Source organism: Amblyomma maculatum, chromosome 8 (assembly GCF_055883805.1).
Source record: "Amblyomma maculatum isolate TAMU_Amacu chromosome 8, ASM5588380v1, whole genome shotgun sequence".
Classification (NCBI taxonomy): Eukaryota; Metazoa; Arthropoda; class Arachnida; order Ixodida; family Ixodidae; genus Amblyomma; species Amblyomma maculatum.
The window spans coordinates 63,441,085-63,462,079 of record NC_139351.1 but is presented as its reverse complement, the minus strand read 5'-3'; the positions used below and the strand labels follow the sequence as shown (position 1 = coordinate 63,462,079).

Here is a 20,995-nt window from a genome sequence, read left to right as displayed (position 1 = left end):
GGCCGCCTCGTTGCCGGGGACGGCTTCGTGCGCAGGAGTCCAAATTATTTGAATTTTCCTATCCAACTTTTTCTAGCCTAGGATTCTGGCTGCTAAGGGCGAGATCCTGCCCTTGCTAAAATTTTGTATGGCAGTTTTGCTGTCACTGATGACAAACTTCGCTTCCGTTCCGACGCAAGCTAACGCGATCGCAGTTTCCTCGGTTATTTCTATGCTCCGCCCGCGCAAAGTGGCAGCTGTCACGGGATTGCTCCGGCCGCTGACGACCGTTGCTACCGTGAAACTGCCACCACCTCCCGCCGCGTCTACATAGGCCACTTCATGTTCCGAAATTTCGCCGAATCTAATTTCTAATGCTTCGGCTCGTTTTTTCCTCCTGTCTTTGTTATATTCCGGGTGCATGTTTTTTTGGCAGCGGGGGAATCACCAAATTTTGTCTGACTTCTCTAGCTACCTCCACCTTGACCGTGGGACCCCTATCCGGATTTATTCCAACTTTCGTCAAAATGACTCTTCCTGTCTTCGTGGTGCTAAGTCTCTCAATTTGAGAGGTTCGCACCGCTTCCGCAAGTTCTGCCCATGTGTTGTGTACCCCTAGAGCCATCATTCTCTCTGTGGATGTGCATATGGGCAGTCCCAGCGCTCTTTTTACGCATTTTCTTATTAGTGACACAATTTTTCCTTTTTCCACCGCTTTCATATCTAGATACGGCGTTGCGTAGCTCACTCGGCTGAAGATGTAGGCCTGTATCAGTTTCATCAAATTTTTTTCCTTTAACCCTCGGCCTCTGTTGGCCACCCGCCTAATTAGGCTCAGGGTCTGCATCGCGTGATTCTCCAGCCTCTTGATGGTCTCGCCATTATGTCCGTGTGACTGGAGAATCAAGCCCAAGATTCTGATTTGCTCGACTATTGGTACCTCGTTACCCGCCACTTTAATTTTGATCTCCGGCGGTGCCTTGCACCTTAAGTGCTTCGGATTGTATATAAACAATTCTGATTTCTGCGGCGAGCACGCTAGGCCTCTCTCTGCCGCGTAATCGACTATAATGTCGGTGGCGGCTTGGAGCAGGTTTTCGACGCACGAATCACTTCCCCAGTTGACCCAAAGGGTGATATCATCCGCATATATACTAAATTTTATACCTTAGAGCTTTGCCAATTGCTCGGGGAGTTCCCTCACAGCCACGTTGAAGAGTAGGGGGGGACAGCACTGATCCCTGGGGCGTACCCTTACTCCCTAGCTCTATTGCATTATTAGATGCAGCTTGCGGAGAAGTGTACAACCTAGGTTTGGTGCATATCATAGGAATGTTTACAGGAGTCCAGACATGTAAATTTGTAACTTACCACCCATTGACGCCAATGTGAAGTTTTCTGTACCTAACGCTTTGTGCTTATTAAAGAGCCTGAACAAGGTCGTGGAAGTGTCACTTTTTTCTTGCACTTGCATTCATAACAATTTCAATCACATTCTTCTATGACTAGCCATGGTGTTGCAGTCGTTAAGGTGCTCGACTACCTTGCCCAAGGATGCCGGATCGAATCTCTGCCGCTTTTCGATGGAGGCGAACAGCAAGACACGCGTGAGTTGTGTGATGTCAGTGCACAATAAAGAACTCCAGGTGGTTTATATTTCCGCAGCCCTCCACTACGTCGTCTTTCATAGCCTGAGCCTCTTTGGGGCGTAAAGACCACACACCGGACGTTCTTATACATCTACGTCACGTGCCAAAATGTAATCCCCTCATCCTTTCTCCTCTGTCACATCGTTCAACAATGTAGTTTGCGCCACCGTGGTTGGCCCTATACATTTGCGCATGTTTTAACGCGGTAGCGTTAAGGAGCTCGTGTCGCAGAAAAGCCGGTGTCGTCGGCGGCGTTGGCCGTGAGCGATAAAATCTGGCATGCACTTCATAAACATGCACTTTATAAATAAAAAGCAACTTCCAAGATGGGCTGGGTGGGAATCGAACCAGGGTCTCCGGAGTGTGAGACGGAGACGCTACCACTCAGCCACGAGTTTTTTTTTCTTTATTGCCTGTTTTGAGTTCACATCAATTCAAAAAAGATCCACAATAATGGTAAAACTCGCAACAACCAGACTTCGGCTGTCACGAAAGGTTTAAAATTTTTTGAGGACAGCCAGTTCATCGAGCACACTGATCCAGTCAGGTGGATCAGAAAGCACCCGATATGTTTCTCTAAGGAGCAGCACACTCTCGATAAAGTTCTCGCGTACAGAACGCGTATTACATCTGCATGTTGCACTTGCATCCTTGTTTTCCACAGGCTGTGGAGGCCCAAGACCACGACTAAATCCAAAGGAATACCCTCACTCTCGACTGGAAGGAACCGTATGCCATAAGGATCTAACGGAAGGTCTTTCTTTAGTGTTCTCTGGAGAACATCCCAGTGAAAGACTGGGTCCCAGCAATCCAGAAAGACGTGCTCGATTGTCTCTGGTTTTTTGCAAAGGAGACAGTCTGTTGTCCAGGGAACGAATAAGCCTCTTTCATGTAACCAGGTTTTAACAGGTAATGTGTTGGAATGTAGCTTAAAGAAGAACGTTTTAACTGAAGGCCTAACTGGCATCTCTTTCACACGCTTTAAGACATCCTGTCCGGGGCCTCCACGGTGTGGTGCACGGTAAATCGGCAACGGTATCATCACATCCAGAAGATCTTTGTACAGCTTCTTCTTACACACTTTGCTCAAGTATTCCATTGAAAAACGCGCATGCAACATTCTGAAAGACAAGACAACTTCGCGCATGTACCCTTTTAAAGCGCCACTCATATTCTCACCAGAACAGACAACGTATACTGGAAGCATTTTACACAGTCGTACTTGCATGCCCGTCCTCAAACCACGAGTTCGATGCTTGAAAGCGGTACAAAAGCGCGTCTAGTGAATGCGGTGTTGCCTTAGAAACGTGCCGTAGAACGTTATACTGCGGTGTATATCGGTAATTATGAGCATGCTACTTACAGAAGTCGCAGTTACACGAGTAGCGAAGTACGTTTCCGCTACATTTCTTCTGCGCTCTGCGCACATGCAAAGCCATCTTGCGGCAAACACAGAAGAACCCCTCCTCGCAATGTGCGGCGCTGCCCCGAAACGTGGCGCGCCACTCGCCCCTGACGTTTCGCCGTGCACCCTCACGGGTTGTAGAATCAAACGTCTTTCCTTTCTTTAGATCACTATCTTCGCTCACCCGCTTCTCCCCTTCGGGCCGCGCGGGTACCGGTGCGAGGATGTCCCAATAACCTTGCGTTTGATAAGTTTTCTCGACGAGGTGCAATAACGCTATCGCGTTCCACTCTTGAAGGCGAAGCTTAAGCGTCCTCCAATTTTTTTGTTGTGGCGGGGGCTAGCCTGCCACCGATTTTTTATCTATTGTAGGCTGTCATTGCACCCGCCACCGCTTCGGTCGTGGACATCGGCTGTTGCAGTGCGCATCTGTCTCCCCCGGTTCTTTTGAAGCCAAAAGCTTCACTAGGCTAGTCAACTCAGAACGGGGGTGGGACAGGTAGGTCAACGCCGCTTGCGGCGGGGCTAATACTAATAATTATTGATTCACAGGAAGGAAGGAGCAGTATCTGTCTCACATGCTTTCTCTGGACACCTGAACCGCGCCGTAAAGGAGGGAGGGGGGGAGGGAGTGAAAGTGGAAAGGAAGAAAGGGGAGCCGTAGTGGAGGGCTGTGGACTAATTTCGACCACCTGGGAACCAATAACGTGCGCTGATATCGCACAGCACACGGACGCCTCTTCGTTTCGCCTTCATTGAAACGCAGCCGCTGCGGTCGGGACCGAACCCGGGAACTCCGGCACAGTAGTTGGGCGTCTTACCATTGCATCACCGCGGCGGGGCCTGCCAAGGATTGTTATTTGTTGTAGGCCGTCTTTGCAGCCGCCACTGCTTCGGTGGTGGATGACGGCTGTTATTCTGGCCGCGTCTTTCTCCATCCTCTTCTTTTTCTTTCTTCTCTATTTTCTCTTCTCTCCGCAACGACGCAGCGGAGATGGCTCAGATACAGAGCCAGTAGCAGGCCCGTGCATTTTTTTTTCCTTCTTCCTACAGCCACAACAACAAATAATAATTTGTTCACAGGAAGGGAAAACCGCAGTATCTATCACACTTGTTTCTGTGAACACCTGAACCGCACCGTAAGGGAGCGGAGGACGGTGGGACTGAGAGTGGATAGAGAGAAAGAGGAGCAGCAGTGGAGGGCTGCGGGGTAATTTTGACTACCTGGGGATCTTTAACGTGCGTTGACATCGCACAGCGCAGGAACGCCTCTTCGTTTCGCCTCCCTCGAAACGAAGCCGCCGCGGTCGGGATCATTGAAAATCTTTCCTCGCAGTTTAACCAAGCACACAAGAAAAAACGAAAAAGCTTTAATGCCATTGTTCAATCTTTTGAGAATAAATGTACACGCAGATAGAGAAATTACCAAGAATTACTCGGAAGAAAAAAGTTGCATTCAAACAAGCTCCTTTATTTCCGCACCAGTTCTTTGCCCGATCTTTCAATCATGGCACGTTTTGAGGAATGGCGACCTAGCGTAAAGGATCATGGCTCGCCGGTTCTTATGGTTTTGACTGCTGTAGAGTTTTATTCCTGTACTGGAAAGCACTGCGCGTCGTGTTCTTACACCGGAAAATTATCTCGGTTCAGAAGCGGACAGACCTCTGCCTTTTTACCGCGAGGTTGCTGAGACAAAGTCTGCTCTTGATGCAGACCTGTCAAATGCAAATGTAGGCAGCCTACCAGCCATACGCATCAGCGAACTAGTTTCCGTTCGCAGGCTTTTAGCTGATGAGCAGCGTGAGACCGCTGTCCCCAAATGGCGAGCGTGGGCAGCTTGTCGGCTGCCAAATGAAGTGCGAGATTTTGACTGCCTTAGGCGCTGGGGCGTCCTCCCCACGAGACAGCGCCTTGCCAAATGAGGTATTTTACCCAATGACCAGTGTGCCTACTGTGGTGCACCCGAGAGCCTCTGGCATGTTTTGTTTTTTTTTCGAACGTGTAGTTGCTAGAACACTGTGGCGGCTCGCATATAGGATATTTAACGTCCGCATGAACCCCGGCGCAAGGCTCCGGCACAACCCTTTTGAACATCTTATGTTCACCGTGGTTTTGTTTGTGTTGTGGAGACGCAGGGGCCTCGCTGAGGCGCACCGCACTCCCGCCTGAGCAATGTACCCAGCCTTGCAGAGGCTGCGTCTCGTCGTCTGGAAGCATCTGTCTCGACAGTTAGAAGTGGACAGCGAGACGCGGTTTTGCGGCGCTGGCACAAGCGCTCTTATGGTTACGGGGGAGCGGAATTGAGATCTCTATTGTCCTTTATTAACCCCCCCCCCCCGTCTATTGTTTTCCCCTCTCTGGGGAATCATGTTTTTCAGTTGCCTATGTATCCGTACACCATAGAGTGTTTTCTACAGTGCTTTGGCCTGTGAGTAATGTGCGTTTTTGTATGTTTTTGCTTTGTATAAATTATCTTTACTGTACTGTACTCTTTACTTTTTTCCCCTTTTTTTAGGAGGGATGTTGAAGTCTTAACACGTGGATAATGTGTGCTTTCTAGCTTGGCATTAGTGCAATGGTCGTTGTGCAGGACGGGTCTGCAGCTTGTATATCATTGTTTGATATAGTGTTGGACAGTGTGTATTGTATACAGTGTGTATATGAGCATTTATCATCAGTTTTTGGAGTTGCAATAAACTTTTCAATACTTGTGGCTAAGGCACGAGTGGCGCTCGCCTCAATCACAAGAAGTCCACTGTTATGGCCTTAAACACGACCGCCTCACCTACCGCTATCCAATAAATATCTGTTACTCGCGAGACACGTATCCTCGGATATTTCTTCGATTACGCTGGACCAGCGCTCAGAAATTGGAATAGGACTGAAGAGCAACTAAGCATGAAACCCACAAGCTTGGTGCTCTAAAATGTCCCCTGACTGCGCAGGCCACCATCATCAAGACAATGCTGATTTCCATCCGCAGCTTTGTTGCCAGCATCCTTGACATCCCCCCGACAAGAAAAACATATATACCGCTTTTTGTGGCAGTGTGCTCTCGATGATATATAGCGACCAACATTGCTTCCCAGTTTCAAAAGGCATCCTGAGGCTGCCCGATCTCTATATTCTCGCGAAGGGCTCTGCACATTCAATGTCCCATCGAATGCGACATGTCGCTAACAAAATTGATGGCTTCGTACTATCTATCGGCATGGCTGCGAACATTCATTGGGAAGGCCCTACATCACAACACCCCGCATGCAGGGTCAACCCTATCATTTACCGAGCCGCAGCAACGGACTAGAGTACCTGAAAGAAAACTCGTCTGGCGTTGACCCACGAACCATGCCCCTGAAAGCTATTATCAATACACGCCTATCAAGATACATGCTACGTGCAAAAAGACCCAGTTGACAGTACATCACCGCCCACTTCCTCGATGCACGCCTAGCCTGTCTGATGTGGATGTTCGCAAGAGGCATCTTAACAATCAGACGCGCGCCTTCGTCCCTGCGACGTCGGGAAATATTGACTTATGTCATTTCTTTCTTTTTCGAGAGACAGCGGAGCACTTCTTTCTGTACTGCCTAATTCCCGCAGCACTCCCAGAGCGTCTGAGAGATATGTTCGGCCTCCCCGGGATCCCATACCCCACTGTGCGCTACTTCAACCCGCTTCCAAAGTAAAGGCGCAAGCAGTTTGTCTTGATACTGGCAGAGGTCAACTATCAGGTGCAGTTGGCCCGCTGGAAAGCGGCCTACTCAAGCAAGACTCCGACCCTCCATGAAGTGAAGGCCAAAATCAATTATAATTGGTTCACTGGAAAGGAAAGGCGCTGTAACTGTCTCACTCGTTTTCTGTGGACACCTGAACCGCGCTGTGAGGGAAGGGAGGAAGGTGGGAGTTAAAGTGGAAAGAGAGAAAGAGGAGCCGTAATGGAGGGCTACGGAGTAATTTCGACCACCTGGGGATCTTTAACGTGCGCTGACATCGCACAGCACGCGGACGCCACTTCGTGTCGCCTCCATCGAAACGCAGCCGCCGAGGTCGGGTTCGAACCCGGGAATTCCGGACAGTGGTCGGGCGTCTTACCACTGCGCCACCCCGGCGGGGCGAAGGCTAAAATCAGAAAAGAACTATAGTTCCACCTAGAGAGAGAGAGAGAGAGACGCCAACTTAGGGGCAAGAAGTTTTTTGAAGAAAGGGGACCCGCTATGGTCATCTTCAAAGAAGAAAACGGAAAACTAGAAGTGAGATATTAGAAGATTTGCTCGCGTCAAGCTTCCACCCACCGAAGTGGTGCGGACGTGGTGTATATGCACTGCGACCCCGCGCCCCGGTAGAAACAGGCCGGATTTCATGAGCACTTGGCTGGGAGAAGCCCGCTCCCCGAAACGAAACATCCCCAAAACCTTATGGTGCGGGAGGCCTTGTCTGGGGTAGCCGTAGGATGATGATGGTTGCCGGTTGAAGTCTGTACCCTCACAGGAGTATTGCATCTAGTTCATCCTTCCTTCCATCTTCTCTATTATTTCGGCTAACATCTGGCGGGAGTACGTCTACATCCCAATTTATAATGGTTGATGATTTACCAGTAAATTTGCAGACGCTCGTCGTATGCCTAGTGTTCGGGGGCTCGTCGGCTACCCGGAAGTAGAGAGCTCGGGCTAGCTCGTGAGCCGCCTCGTTACCAGGCACGGCAGCGTGAGCGGGTGTCCAAATTAACTGAATTTTAATACTAGGCGTCCTTTGTGAGAGAATTTTGGCCGGCACCGGCGATATCCTCTCCTTTCCGAAATTTTGGATGGCAGTTTTGCTGTCGCTAATTATGAACTTGGCTTCCGTTCTTACACAAGCTAGCGCTATCGCAACTTCCTCCACGGTTTCTATGTTGCGGCCTCAGATGGCTGCCGCGGATACTGGCGCCCCTCGGTCATCGACTACCGAGACTACCACCGCACCTGTTCTGCTACTTGCCACATCAACATAGACTACTTCCTTCGCTCCCATGTTATTGAACTGTTGCTCTAGAGTTTCGGCTCGTTTGGCCCTTCTTTCGACAAGAAATTCTGGATGAATGTGTTTAGGGAAGAAGGGACTACCCAGGCGTTCCTGCTTTCGCTACTAATTGTGACTTTTTTTGAATTCCTCTGCCTGGGTTAAGGCCTACTTTTGCAAGAATCACCCTGCCCGTTTCGGTTGTGCAGAGTCTCCCTAACTGGGAGACTCGCACTGCCTCCGCCTATTCTGCTCAGCTGTTATGCACCCTGAGTTAAAGCAGTTGTTCGCTCGAGCAACCTGTGGGCAGTCGTAGCGCCTTCTTAACGCATGTTCGGATCAGGCAGACTAATTTCTCTTTTTCTCCGGCCTTGATGTGCAGGTAGGGCGTGGCGTTACTGGTTCTGCTTATTGCGTACGCCTGGATTAGTTTTAGTAAATTTCTCTCACGAGGCCTCTTCATTTAGTGGTGACCCTCCTCAAGAGCCCGAGACATTGCATTGCGCAACCAGGACCTCCCCGTTATGGCCGTGAGATTGGATGACCATCTCCAGAGTACTGATCAGATCTACTTTAGGCACCGGTTTGCCCTCCACCTGATTATGACACTCCCCGCTATTCCTGCAGCGAGGGTACTTTGGGTTATATACTAACAACTCCGATTTCTGAGAGGAGCACGAAAGTCCCCTTTCAGCCGCGTAATCGACAGTGATGTCGGTCGCTGCATGCAGGCGTTCCTCCGTAATCGCATCGCTCTCCTGGTTAATACAGAGGTTGATATCGTCCGCACACATGCTAACATTTGGCCCCTTGATTTGGTTAAGTTTACCCGGGAGGCCTCTCATCGCCATGTTGAATATTAAAGACGATAGCACTGAGCCCTGCGGCGTGCCTTTGCTTCCTAACTCTATCGTGGGAGATTCTAAAGTTTGAAATTTCATGCAGGCTTTTCTGCCGGATAAAAACTCTTTTATGTAGTTCGCTCCCCTACTCCGAGCACTTCGAGCCCTTCGAGGATAGCCTCGTGCCTTACATTGTCCAAGGCCTTGGTGAGGTCTCTGCCCAGGATCACTTTGGCGTCTTTCGATCGTGAGTCTATGATATCATGTTTTAGTCGGAGCATTACGTAATGCGTGCACAAATGTGGTCGGAAACCGACCATCTCGTGCGGCCACAGGTCGTTTTGCTCCATGAAGCCCGTTAACCTCGTCTGGACTACGTGCTCTAGCAAATATCTTATGCATGATGTTAGGGAAATTGGTCTTAAATTTTACAATTGCGAGGGTTTGCCCGGTTTGGTTAATAGTACTATGTTTGTCGTTTTCCATTGATCTGGCAACTGGGTCGTTTCCCAAACTTTTCCAAGGAATTCTGTTAGAAGACTAATGAAGTCATCATCCAGATTTCTTGGCATTTTATTGGTCATCCCATCGAGGCCTAGCTGAGGCTGATTTAGTTTTCAGTCTTACAAATTCTGCCCACACCTCTACCTCCATGATGGGGGCGCCAAACGCCTCGTTTTGCGCGCCACCGTAGGTCGGGAAGGGGACGCTGGTTGTCTGCAACGTACATTCTTACTAACTTATAAACACCGCGTCGTCTCCTTCGAAGGGGTGTTTCACTTTTGCCAATCTTATTCCCGATTGAGTTTTTGAATTTATTGGGTCCAGCAAATACCGGAGCATGCCCCACGTATTGGAGAGATTCATGCCTCCCTCCATTTCGTCGCATCTGCTGAACCAGTCTTGTTCGCACAATTTGATCGCGTAGCTTTCGCAAACCCATGGACCAAGCGGAAACCAGCGGAGGCCGGAAAAACGCAAGCTTCAAAAGCGGGCCTTCCAGGCTAAACCTAAAAAGGATAAGAAAGAAACGAAAGTCGCAATTCTTAAAAAAAGATTTTGGGAGTTTAAGGGAGTGATTAAAAAAAGCTAACGCAAAATCAAAATTCGAAAAGCAGATGTAAAGCAAGGGCCTCCCACTCCCGCGAAGCAGCTGACGCCAGCTCAGCCAGTCGCCCCGTCATTCGCGGCGCCACCGGCTAAAAGCGACGAGCAAACGATGACTGAGGCATCTTGCCCACCCCTGGTGAAACGCAAAATTAATGAGGCGACCCGTTCCAAGCACTCTAAAATAGGCTTTGACGAAAAACTGAATTCATTCATGAGCCAAATGACCAAATTCATGAACCAAATTCACAGCCAGGTACAGGCACTTGCAGGGGAAGTGCAAAGAGGTCAAACCGAGCTCATAGCCGTCAAGACGTGGCAGCAGAATGTCGAGCAAACCCTAGCGCACCTGCAAAATGGCCAGGCGCGTAAATGAAAACCAAACTTGGCAGTGGAACTGTAACTGCTTCCAGCGCAAGAGACCGCTGCTGCCGCAATACCTTCCACTCATACCTGAGACCCGCCTCGCAATCGCCCTTCAGGAAACAGGGAAAGGAGCCAAACTAATTGGATACCAGGCATTTAATAACGACTGAGGCGAGATATCGACCCTGGCGACCTTTGTCAAGTGCAACGTAGCGGTGATAGGAAACGATTTGAATTCGAGAGATATCGAGAACGTACTTCCCGAAATACTAAAATCAGGAAGAAGGATGCCAGTCTGTTCCTTCTTAACATATATAGCTAAATCAGGCAAAAGAAAATTAGATGTAAGGCCTGTTGCACAAAGCCATCAAGGCGGCCGGGAATAATTCTTTGCTGATCGTCAGTGACTTTTTAATTTTCTGTCGACGTGTTGCGCGGTAGTCGAAGCGCTGTCATACGCTTTGCGTAGCAGAGCATCCGCTTGTTGCATTAAGGCGAAAGCCTTGAATGCCTCATCGTAGTGGACAGGAGTTTGTCATCAGAGGTCTCACACCTTCGAGAGCGAGAATTTAAAAAATTCTTTAAAACTTGCTCCATCGGGAGCCGACCCTCACTCCCTTGGAGGCGCTTTACCACTAGCGCCACATCCAGAATTGTCAAACGCTTTTCATAATTCCCCTCGTCTACCGTAAGGATGATAACGGGATTTTGCTAATGACAGATACTGCGCCTTTGCTTTGCTATAAACGAATTATAGAGCGCCGGTGAACTTTGATATGTTCAATCAAAAGCTGGTTGTGTTCGACAAGGAGAGCGCAATGTACCGTCACGACAGGTCATGGCGTCCGATCCAGGCGTCCGTGTGGCGCATTTCATTTGCCGCTTCCTCGAACGCCGCACCACACAGCAAACAGATGCAGATTCATATGTCTGGGAGGCGTTAGTACAGCACGCATCAGCGGCGTTGAAAATTGGTTTAAAGGATAGAAAAGGCGCAGTATCACAATTCTTCGCAGACACATGTACCATGCCGTAAAGGGTGCAGTTGTTTCGCTGTTTGTAACATGTGAGGTTCCGTGATGCTGCATAAAACCTGTGTTGCCTGTGTAGACCTCACTGCCCGTGTTCCATATTAGTTCGGGAGACGTTCGGAATTGCAATCGAAGCTGGGATTGCAGGATTACGATGGCGGAGTGCCCAAGTTCGTCATCGAACGCTTCTGGTGCGGTTCCAGCTATGGAGGATGATGAAGACGTCCCGACAGATGAATTTACACCCAGAGAATACCAGGTTGAGCTGTTCGAAGCCGCCGTGAAAGAGAACACGATAGTATGCCTGGGAACGGGAACAGGCAAAACATTCATCGCGGTCATGTTGATCAAGGAATATGCCGCTGCCATCCGCATCCCATTCGAGGAAGGAGGGAAGCGAACCTTCTTTCTTGTGCCTACAGTGCCCCTGGTTGTACAGCAGCAGAAGGCCATCAAATGTCAGACAGACCTGCGCGTGGGGGGTTATGTTGGCGACATGAATGTTGACAACTGGAATAAGGAGCGCTGGAAAAAGGAGTTCATCGAGTCTCAGGTGCTGGTGATGACCCCGGACGTGTTCAGGCTGATCATCCACCACGGGTTCCTGGAGCTGTCGCGGGTGAACCTGCTCATCATGGACGAGTGCCACCGGGCAGTCAAACAGCACACCTACCGAGAGGTGATGCGCTGCATGGACGTGCTGGAACCCCACCAGCGGCCCCGCATACTGGGCCTCACGGCATCTGTCATCAACAGCAAGGTCAACGAGCACCAGGTCGAGAAGAAGATACGGGCCCTCGAGACTGCTCTTGGCTCCCGTGTCGTTACGGTCTCCAACCACGAGAGCATGGCCAAGTACGGTACCAAGCCAAGAGAGGTGCTGGTCGAGTACCGTGCCTCAACCGGTCAGTCAGCTGCGAGCATTGAGGTGCCCTTGATCAGCAGTGTCACGAAGACGACATCGCAGGGTCAGGAGCTGGAACGGAGGCAGCGCAGCATTGTCAAGGTGCTCTATGACCTGGGTGTCTGGTGCGCACACTTGGCCATCGAGGTCATCATGGAGGAAGCTCGTCGAATGCTCGAAGGTCTCGATGACGGAACAGCCCTCGGCGAGGTGGAGGGCTGCCTCGAGTGGTTTGACACAATGCGGAAGAGTTGTAGAAAATGCATCGAAGAAGTTGTCAGTGCTGACCTTGTTGAGCACCCATTGCTGGTGCTGTCTACGCCCAAGCTGAGGCGTCTCCTGGAGATCCTATGGGAATTCCGACCTCGACGGGCTGAAGCAGGTGGCAGCGGTGACAGCATTGTGCCCGAGGCCCCTGAGTCGCTTTGCGGCATCATCTTTGTCAAGGAGCGCATTGTCGCTCGTGTTCTCCGAGACTGGCTTCGCGAGCTGGCGGCCAAGGTTCCTAGGTATGCCTACATCGTGCCAGAGTTCATCGTTGGCCATGGGGCCAACCTGCAGCTTGGCTCCAAAGAAGCTGGGATGTCTTTCAGGAGGCAGTACGTGGTGTTGGAGCAGTTTCACCGCCAGGAGTGTAATTTGCTGGTGGCAACCTCAGTGGTGGAGGAGGGCATGGACGTACCCAAGTGCAGCCTAGTGGTACGCTTTGACTTTCCCGACGACTTCCGCTCGTACATACAGTCCAAGGGCCGCGCCAGGGCCCGGCAGTCGCTGTACACCATGATAACTTCCAGAGACGACTTTCCTGTCAACGGCGCCAACCTCCGCAACTACCTTGCCATCGAGGCGATATTGATGACCAGGTGCCACGAAAGGGCGGCACCACTGAATTCAGAGGTGGTGCTCAGCTTTGCCATAGACCAGCTGCTGCCCCCATACATGCCTGTGCAGAAGGACGGGGCACCTCGCATCACGCTGGGCTCTGCCATCGGCCTCGTCAACAGGTACTGCATGATTCTTCCAGCCGACATGTGGGAGAGAAAGAAGAGAGGAAGATAGAGATGCATTAGTGGAAGGCTACGATCCACCCAGCGCCATCCACCGCGATATAATGGCTTTTGTCTTACCCCACTATAGTGGTGTAAAGTGCCTTACGAAATTTTTTGCGGATGTCTCTCATGTTCGCCTTAAAATCTATTGCATTTTGAAGTAATCGCCATTTACTGAGGAGCACTGCAATAATAATAATAATAATTGGTTTTCAATAAAGAAAGGCGCTGTATATGCCACACTTGTTCTGTGGACACCTGTACCGTGTCCTAAAGAAATATTAGATTGATTTTTAGGAAGGAAAGACGCAGTAACTGTCTCACTTGATTTCTGTGGACACCTCAACCGCGCGTTGGGGGAAGGAAGAAGGGGTGAGTGTAAGTGGAAAGAGAGAAAGAGGAGCCGTAGCTAAGGAGTAATTTCGACCACCTGGGGACTTTTAACGTGCTAAAATCGCATAGCACACGGACGCCACTTCGTTTCGCCTCCATCGAAACGCAGCCGCCGAGGTCGGGTTCGAACCCGGGTACTCCGGCACAGTAGTCGGGCGTCTTACCACTGCACCACCCCGGCGGGGCTAAAGAAATAAATTACTCCCTAGCCCTCCACTACGACTCCGCTTTCTCTCTTGCTTCTTTTATTCCAACCTTCCTAAAGAAATATAGGAAGGTTGGAATGAAAGAAGCAAGAGAGAAAGAGGAGTCGTAGATGGCGCTGGTCGTAGTGGAGGGCTAGGGAGTAATTTCGACCATCTGGGGATTTTTAACATGCGTCGACATAGCACAGCACGGCAACTTCACGCGCGGGAGACGTGACGAACAATGCCCGAACATAACCAAGCAAACACGAAAAAAAGCCGATTCTTCAATTCCGTTTTGTTTAATATACGGGTTATAAGGATGACAAGAATTAACCCCAATGCGGATGGAGACAGAAAAAGCGAAATTAATTTTACAGAGAGTCTGCACTTAAACCATCTCCTTACTTACGCAGCCGATTCCTTGTTAGATCTTACAACCGTTGCGTGTTTTCAGGAGTGTAGTACTGGCGTTTCGAAGTAATGCCGAGCAAAATGGGCACTGCATTTGGCGATGTATATTTTTGTGAAGGCAATTTAATCGATGAACCCCTCAGAGGTGCATCGGCTGACCATTTCCCCTGGACGTACGGGCAGAATCATGCTGCGCACCGCTGGCACTCCCGTCCGCTATTTCCGCCTTTTGAAGGCATACAGGCTCAGGGGTAATCAATGAACCCACCAGAGTTGTTGCAAAGGTGCATTGGCTGACTATTTGCTCTACATTAATAATATGGGCTCTCAATAATTTCCTGACGTACGGGTAGACTCAAGCACTCCGTTCGGTTTCTCCGCCCTTTAGACGGTATTCTTAAAGCGAAAGTAGAAGAGCTCGGTGTAATAAATAAAGCGTCCAGAGTTATGTGTTTTCAGGAGTGTCGTCCTGACGTTTACAAGCAGTGCTGCGCACCACAGGCACTCCGCTTGGCTACCTCCCCCTTAAGTTTAACGATATTTATTGCCTCAGGGCATCAGTAGGGTATGAGATGCAGGATGAATAAATGAATGGAAAACAGTTGGCTGACTTTACGAAGTCCAGGAGTGAGCAACGATCAGGTGCCTGCGTCCGCGATATATAGGCACGATTGGTTGCTGAAAGGCCAGCTATCGTCAGGTGCCGGATTTGTGTCGGTTTAAGTGCTTTTCAGTCCCACAAGTGGTGAATGTTGGCTTCAACATTTTCGTGTTTGCAGATCGGGCACACTGGGCGGGGATAGGTGTCGGAGGTGAGACCACGTCTTAGTGACAGCTGGTATGAGGGCAACACTGACCCGGGTCCTCCTAAGCGCAACCTCCTCTGCACGGGTGAGGAAAAGTATCTAGTAACGTTGGGTGAGACCTTGGGAAAGGATACCGCACACATAGGGATAAGTGCATGTGTGCGGAGCCGAAGGTGCTCCTTTCTTGATAAAAGGAGGGTAGCGTCATCCCCTTCAAGGTGGTGGTGGTGTTGGTAAAAATAATTAATGAAAATGTTCAAGAGGTTGTAGCGGCGCTTGGAGTCCTCAGTCCGGAACCCCACTGACATAGGCTGCTGTCCGCGCTCTTTCGACGACTTCTTTTCACCCCTTACGTCCGAGCTGGTCAGAGCTGCCTCCCACCCCTCCTGCGTTGGCTGGTTATTAACAGTGATAGTCCACTTCAAGGAGCCGTGAAATTGATGCGTCTTGGTTCACGAGGCGGGTCGCTAAATCAGCTTGACTTTGGGAAGGCAGAAGGTCCCGTGGAACCCACTCAATGCGTACTGACTGCGGGATGCGCGCCCCAAGCTCGTGGATGTTTTGGCATATCTTTGCGCAATGACTGACACGTCGGAGCAAACGAACTGCCTGAAGTGCGTCAGTGCAGATGAAAAGATTGGCTTCAGGGAGCATGGTTATGCTAGCCACGGAGCAAAGTGCCTCTTGAACTGCCAGGAGCTCAGCACAGAAAGATATCAGCGGTTCCGAAAGTTGAAGCGTAGTGGTCTGATTCAGGCTATGCCTCCATGGACATTAAATTAATGTTTTTGCGTCACAGCATTGCAGTCTTGCATCCACGTACCCCACAATGAACCCGTGAGGCAGGTTAGTATCTTGCTCTTCAAATCTTTGGCGAAGAGACTATGCCGAGTTTGCAGACGTTGGTCTGCGGATATCAGTCGACTTGTTATCTCCTAACTATAGTAATGCCCAGGGCGGGCGAACTGGCGCAGGTGGCTGAGCAATAACGTGTGACGTTACATACGACCTTAGCGCTTGCGTGGAATGAGATACAGTGGCCTTAAGTCTGCGAGAATCACGGCGCTGCAGCACCAGCTCATCGATTGTGTTGAGCTGCGCATTCTCTTGTAACGCTACGGCCGGTGTGAAGCGTTGAGGGCATGTTATGATCCTCATAGCTTCTCGGCTTACGGCTTCAAGACGATCCCATTGTGCTCTTGTAAGATGCTGAAACTTGGCTTGATAAACAATGCGCGGCTGAAGAACCACCCTCACTAACTGGCATGCAAATGACGAGCCAGCGCCCCTCGTTTCAGGCGCAATTCTTATCAAACTCATAGTCTGAATTGCTTGCTTTTTTGCCTGAGAAAGCTAGGCAGTCGCTGATCCTGATTGGTGAAACGTTAAGCCCAGAATTTTCATGCTGGAACTTTCTTGTATTGGGGTGCCTGATGCAGAGAGACGAATTGGATTTGAAGTACATTTACGGAGTCGCCAGCGGTTGGCGACAGACATTTGTTTTTTTAAACGCAGAAAGCTGAAGACCAATGGAGGAAGCGCAATCAGAGGTTATGCATGAAGCTGATTCAAGGGCAGCCTCCAGAGGGAACAGATCATGGTGAGTGCTCCATACCGTGATGTTATCTGCGTATTGCAAAACCTTTTTTACATGGATATCATGTAAGCGCCATGCCAATGGCATGAAAGTAATATTAAACAACATCGGAGAGATTACTGATCCCTGGGGCACGCCCCGTAGTGAAACGTATGAACCAACTCTGCCGCCGCTGAGGCGTTATGCAAAGTTCCTTCCTCCAAAAATGATGAGACAAAACTGCGTACTCTCGGAGGGAGATGAAACGTTTTATTGCGCCCGCCGAAGCTATAAAGCGGAGACGCTGAGATCAGCGTTACCAGCCCGTGTTAGAGAATAATAAAGATGTACAGCGCGTGCTCGGAGCTCAAGCTTGGCACGGGCTGTTCAGAATGAGAAGCCTGCCACGCTGGTCCCCTTGCTCTGGTGCTCCGCTGCGACCCTGCAAATTCACAGCAATGTCAATGACATTCAGGATTGCAGCATGACTGATATTGTCATATCATTTTTCGACGCCCATTGCTAATATGGTACGTAAATTGCGGCTGCGGGTAGATGATAGAACTGCTGATGCCAAGAACGCCAACCCATCCTCTGTACCTATGTATGAACGAAATCCAAGTTGAGCGGGGTGAAAAAAACCATGCTGTTCAAGCCACCAAGAAAGGCGTGTGAGTAGAATTTTTTCTCAAAGCTTGCAAAGCGTTTATCTTAAGGAGATTGGTCTTAAGTTAGCGAGGTCTGTTGGAGGCTTTCCTGGTTTGGGAATAGGGATCACAACAGCGGTTTTCAAGCTTTCAGGTACCACACCATCCAGCCATACTTATTTTTTGTATTGCGCAAGTTCGCCCTTCGGGATAAGGGTTAAAATATAAAAAAACAAAGCCATACTTTGTTTATAGTGTCTCGCAGCAGTACTTAGGCTTTTGTAAACCTCATACTCAATTTTGTCCAGGCCGGGCGCTATTTTCAGTTTTGCATCGTCAATTGCAGCCAGCAGCTCAGGCATCGAAAAGGGGCTCACAATTCCATCTGCGTCGGCAGCAGATGGTAGGTAGTTTCCATGCATCTGCAGGGATACTTGCCAAATTAAAATTTGCAGCTGAAGGAGGCAATGCATCGTATTTTGATAAATATTTTCGTGCTGCTTATTTGACGAAATTGCCCCACGACAAATTATCTGCAAAGCATGCTGTTGCTGCTTTGTCACGTTAGAACAAATACTGCGTTCCATTGCACGAAACGTTCGCCAGAGTGAGGCATGCGAGGATTTAGCAGAAACTTGTTCACACCATGCATGCCACTGCCGTCGCGAGAGATCGCTTTCGTTTCTCAAAGCCTTTCTCCAAGGAAAGAAACCCGATTGCAATGCAACCGCGCATGAAAATTGGCATTGGGAAAGATTGGCACAAGCGGATATGTCTTATTTTGTGTTTGTTGTCTTTTAGGAATATAACCGCCGCGAATGTGCACACGTGCAGTCTGCGCATTGAAGTTTATAGAGGTTCTGAAATCTGAAACATGTTCTACGGAATGGTTGCCCGGGTTAGAGCCCTTGGTTGAGCTTAGAGAATTTTAGTGTCGAAGCCATTCTCCTAAAATTGGCAGATTTTATTACTCTGTATTTTGGTATCTGGTTAAGCTTGGCTTTAGGTTGAAAAGGAAATGCAAGCGATGCAACCAAAATCGTTTCCACAGTGCTGAGATGTCGTGTGTGAGGAAACAAAATTTCGAGTCCCAGCTTGTTCTCGGAATATTTGTCTTCTCTTCCTTTTTCGCACTTCTTAATGCAATCATATAATAATATGGTTGTGCATATTTTTTCAGACTGGTGCGGCTGGTGCGCCTGAAATGAGAGCCACTGACCATAGAGGAAATTCCTGTATGAGAGCTTCACCCAGCTGCATGGCGGTTCAGCCTGTACAATAAACCGATATACCAAAACCAGTATGAACGGTATGAAACTGTACAGTATTTTCCAAGAAATAAATTCTTTGCTGTACGTGCTCTAAAAAAATTATTCAAGGGTCGGCAGAATCCCGTCTGGCGAGGGAAGTTCATACCGGTGTACCAAAGTACCCACGCCAAAAGGTTAAAAAGATGAAGAAACAGAAAGCAAAAGAATTCAGATTTCGGCGCCCATACCCGTGCCGTGATTACAGTGAGTCGAAACACGGGTAGGCTATTTAGGGGCGCATTTTTAAAGGAATCCATGTATATATCCCGGGAGATTGCCCCGTTTCAGCTTTATTGTATGTGAATTGTATAATAGCCTCCCATACGACTGCCTGTTAAAGCAGCGTGAAAAGGTACAGCCTTTGCCAATATGTAGAGCCCAGAGGGTTTGCTTTTGAGCCGTGTAGTTGCACTGATTTAGCATTAGTGGAAATCATTCCAATTGGATAGGGTAGGACAAAACATCTTCCTACTGTCAAATATCCGGAACGCTGGAAATCCATTACAAGCTCCACAAAGTGGCTCAGAAGCAGATCCCCCGGGCTCTACACTTATGACAAAAACTGTACAATAGGAATGATAGTGACGAAGTGGTATTCATAACACAATGCGAAACGTGTGTGGAAAATTTGCTAGAACTGGTGCAGTTTCACTTGCATTCCACTTTCGTAGGGTGGAAGGCAAGCTATTTGCACAGAAATCAGGAGTGTGCATAGGGTCGCTCCGGTCTTAAGGAATATTTCTTTGTTGTACGTTAACACAGATTTGGGAAACCTGTCTGGCCTACATCTTAAGACTCTCAGATAGGTCGATGACTATATGATTTCTGCAGAACGTGGTCACATTCAACTCACATTCAAAGGCGAAGTGAAGGATGAGGGTGCGGCCGCAGCGGCCGTTGAGCCTGAGAGGCGGCGCCATGGTGGTTACGACTCGGCGTCCGAGAAGTCCATCTCGGAGCCATCTGGTGCATTCCCCACCTCCTTGTGCGGCGCTGATGCGTTCGAAGAAGATGCACAGCTCTCTGTGCCGGAAAAGTGACGCTTGCCGTCGTCGGCCAAAGGCGCTTTCTTAGCGCGGCCCGCACTCAGGCGTTGCGGCCTCGCGGAGCCAGAGCGTCTTGCCACCGTAACGACAGACAGGGTGGCTTCCTTACTCGGGAGGACGGGGGCGGAAGCAGCCAAGTGCAGGAGGCGCGGGGAGTTCAGATACAAAAAGAGAATTTATTGGGTAAATACATACATACAGAAACGCACATTACTCACAAAACAAAGCACAATACAAAACATTATAGGTTACATCTGCATAATAAACTAAAAATAACATGATTCCCCAGAGAGGGGAAAACAGTATAAACGAGGAGGGTTCTAATGACGATAGGAATCTCAAGTCTGCTGCCTCGTACAACATAGAAGCGCGTGTGCCAGCGTTCAGATATGTAAAGAGAATTTATTGGGTACGTACATACATATAAAAACGCACAATAATCACAGACCAAAGCAGTATACAAAACACTCTATGGCACATATACACAATAAAAAACATGATTCCCCAGAGAGGGGAAAACAATAGAATCTGAGACTGTTAAAGAAAACATAGCTATTGAAATTGTTGTGCAAAACACTGACACTTAAAGCGCAGTGCACGAAAACGCTCTTCATGCGGGCAGGAACATTAGAGTTTCGGCTGTAAACAATAGAGCATATCTGTTCCCGTCTCCACACGCTACTTCTAATCTTTCTTTGTTCCTCAGTAGTGCATAGCTTTTATTTGGAGATTTATGTTTTTCACTGCTGGAAAGTTTACAAATATAGTAGAATCGGAGGGCAACAATATGTCTTGTCAGTGCACATTTAGAATGCAGAAAATGTGTGCCGAATTTGAGCTATCTTACAAAATCGCGGTTCCACAAATTTTATGTGGCTAGAGATCTTGTCCTCTGCAGTTCGAGGTCTACGCGAGATGTTATCTGGGATCTGCCGCGCTGAATGGCGGAGGCACACTCGTGGTCTCCGCGTTCAGCTCCGCTGCAAAGGCGCGCCCAATCACTGAGGCCACCCGAGAGCTACCACCAGGAAGCTACAGCATCAAATGGCGAAGATTATACTCAACAGTCGCTTATAACGCGCAATACATCCGCCGCACTAGCTCTGTACCTAAGAAGCTTGGCTACTGAAGCCGAGTACCAGGTCTTGAATCAAACTGCTCCTAATCCATTCCGATTTTAAGGTGATAGCCTGTCTAGGCTCATTGAGCTTAAATCTACTCACGGCAACTGTGCGCGTGATCACTGAGTCGGATCGGTGCACTGATGTGTCGTTTGCCAATAGTGAAT

At 49.2% G+C, this 20,995-nt stretch overlaps 1 protein-coding gene across 1 annotated transcript; it reads left to right on the top strand.

The window, feature by feature from the left end:
* Window positions 1-11,390: 11,390 nt before the first annotated feature.
* LOC146181293 (endoribonuclease Dicer-like) lies at window positions 11,391-13,340 on the top strand. The gene has a single exon (XM_084575757.1). The coding sequence runs from the start codon at window positions 11,532-11,534 to the stop codon at window positions 13,338-13,340; it is 1,809 nt and encodes a 602-aa protein (XP_084431883.1). The 5' UTR covers window positions 11,391-11,531.
* Window positions 13,341-20,995: the final 7,655 nt, after the last annotated feature.

What these genes read in the sequence shown, in the direction of transcription:
- LOC146181293 (XM_084575757.1), top strand. Translation starts at nt 11,532, where the DNA reads ATGGCGGAGTGCCCAAGTTCGTCATCGAACGCTTCTGGTGCGGTTCCA.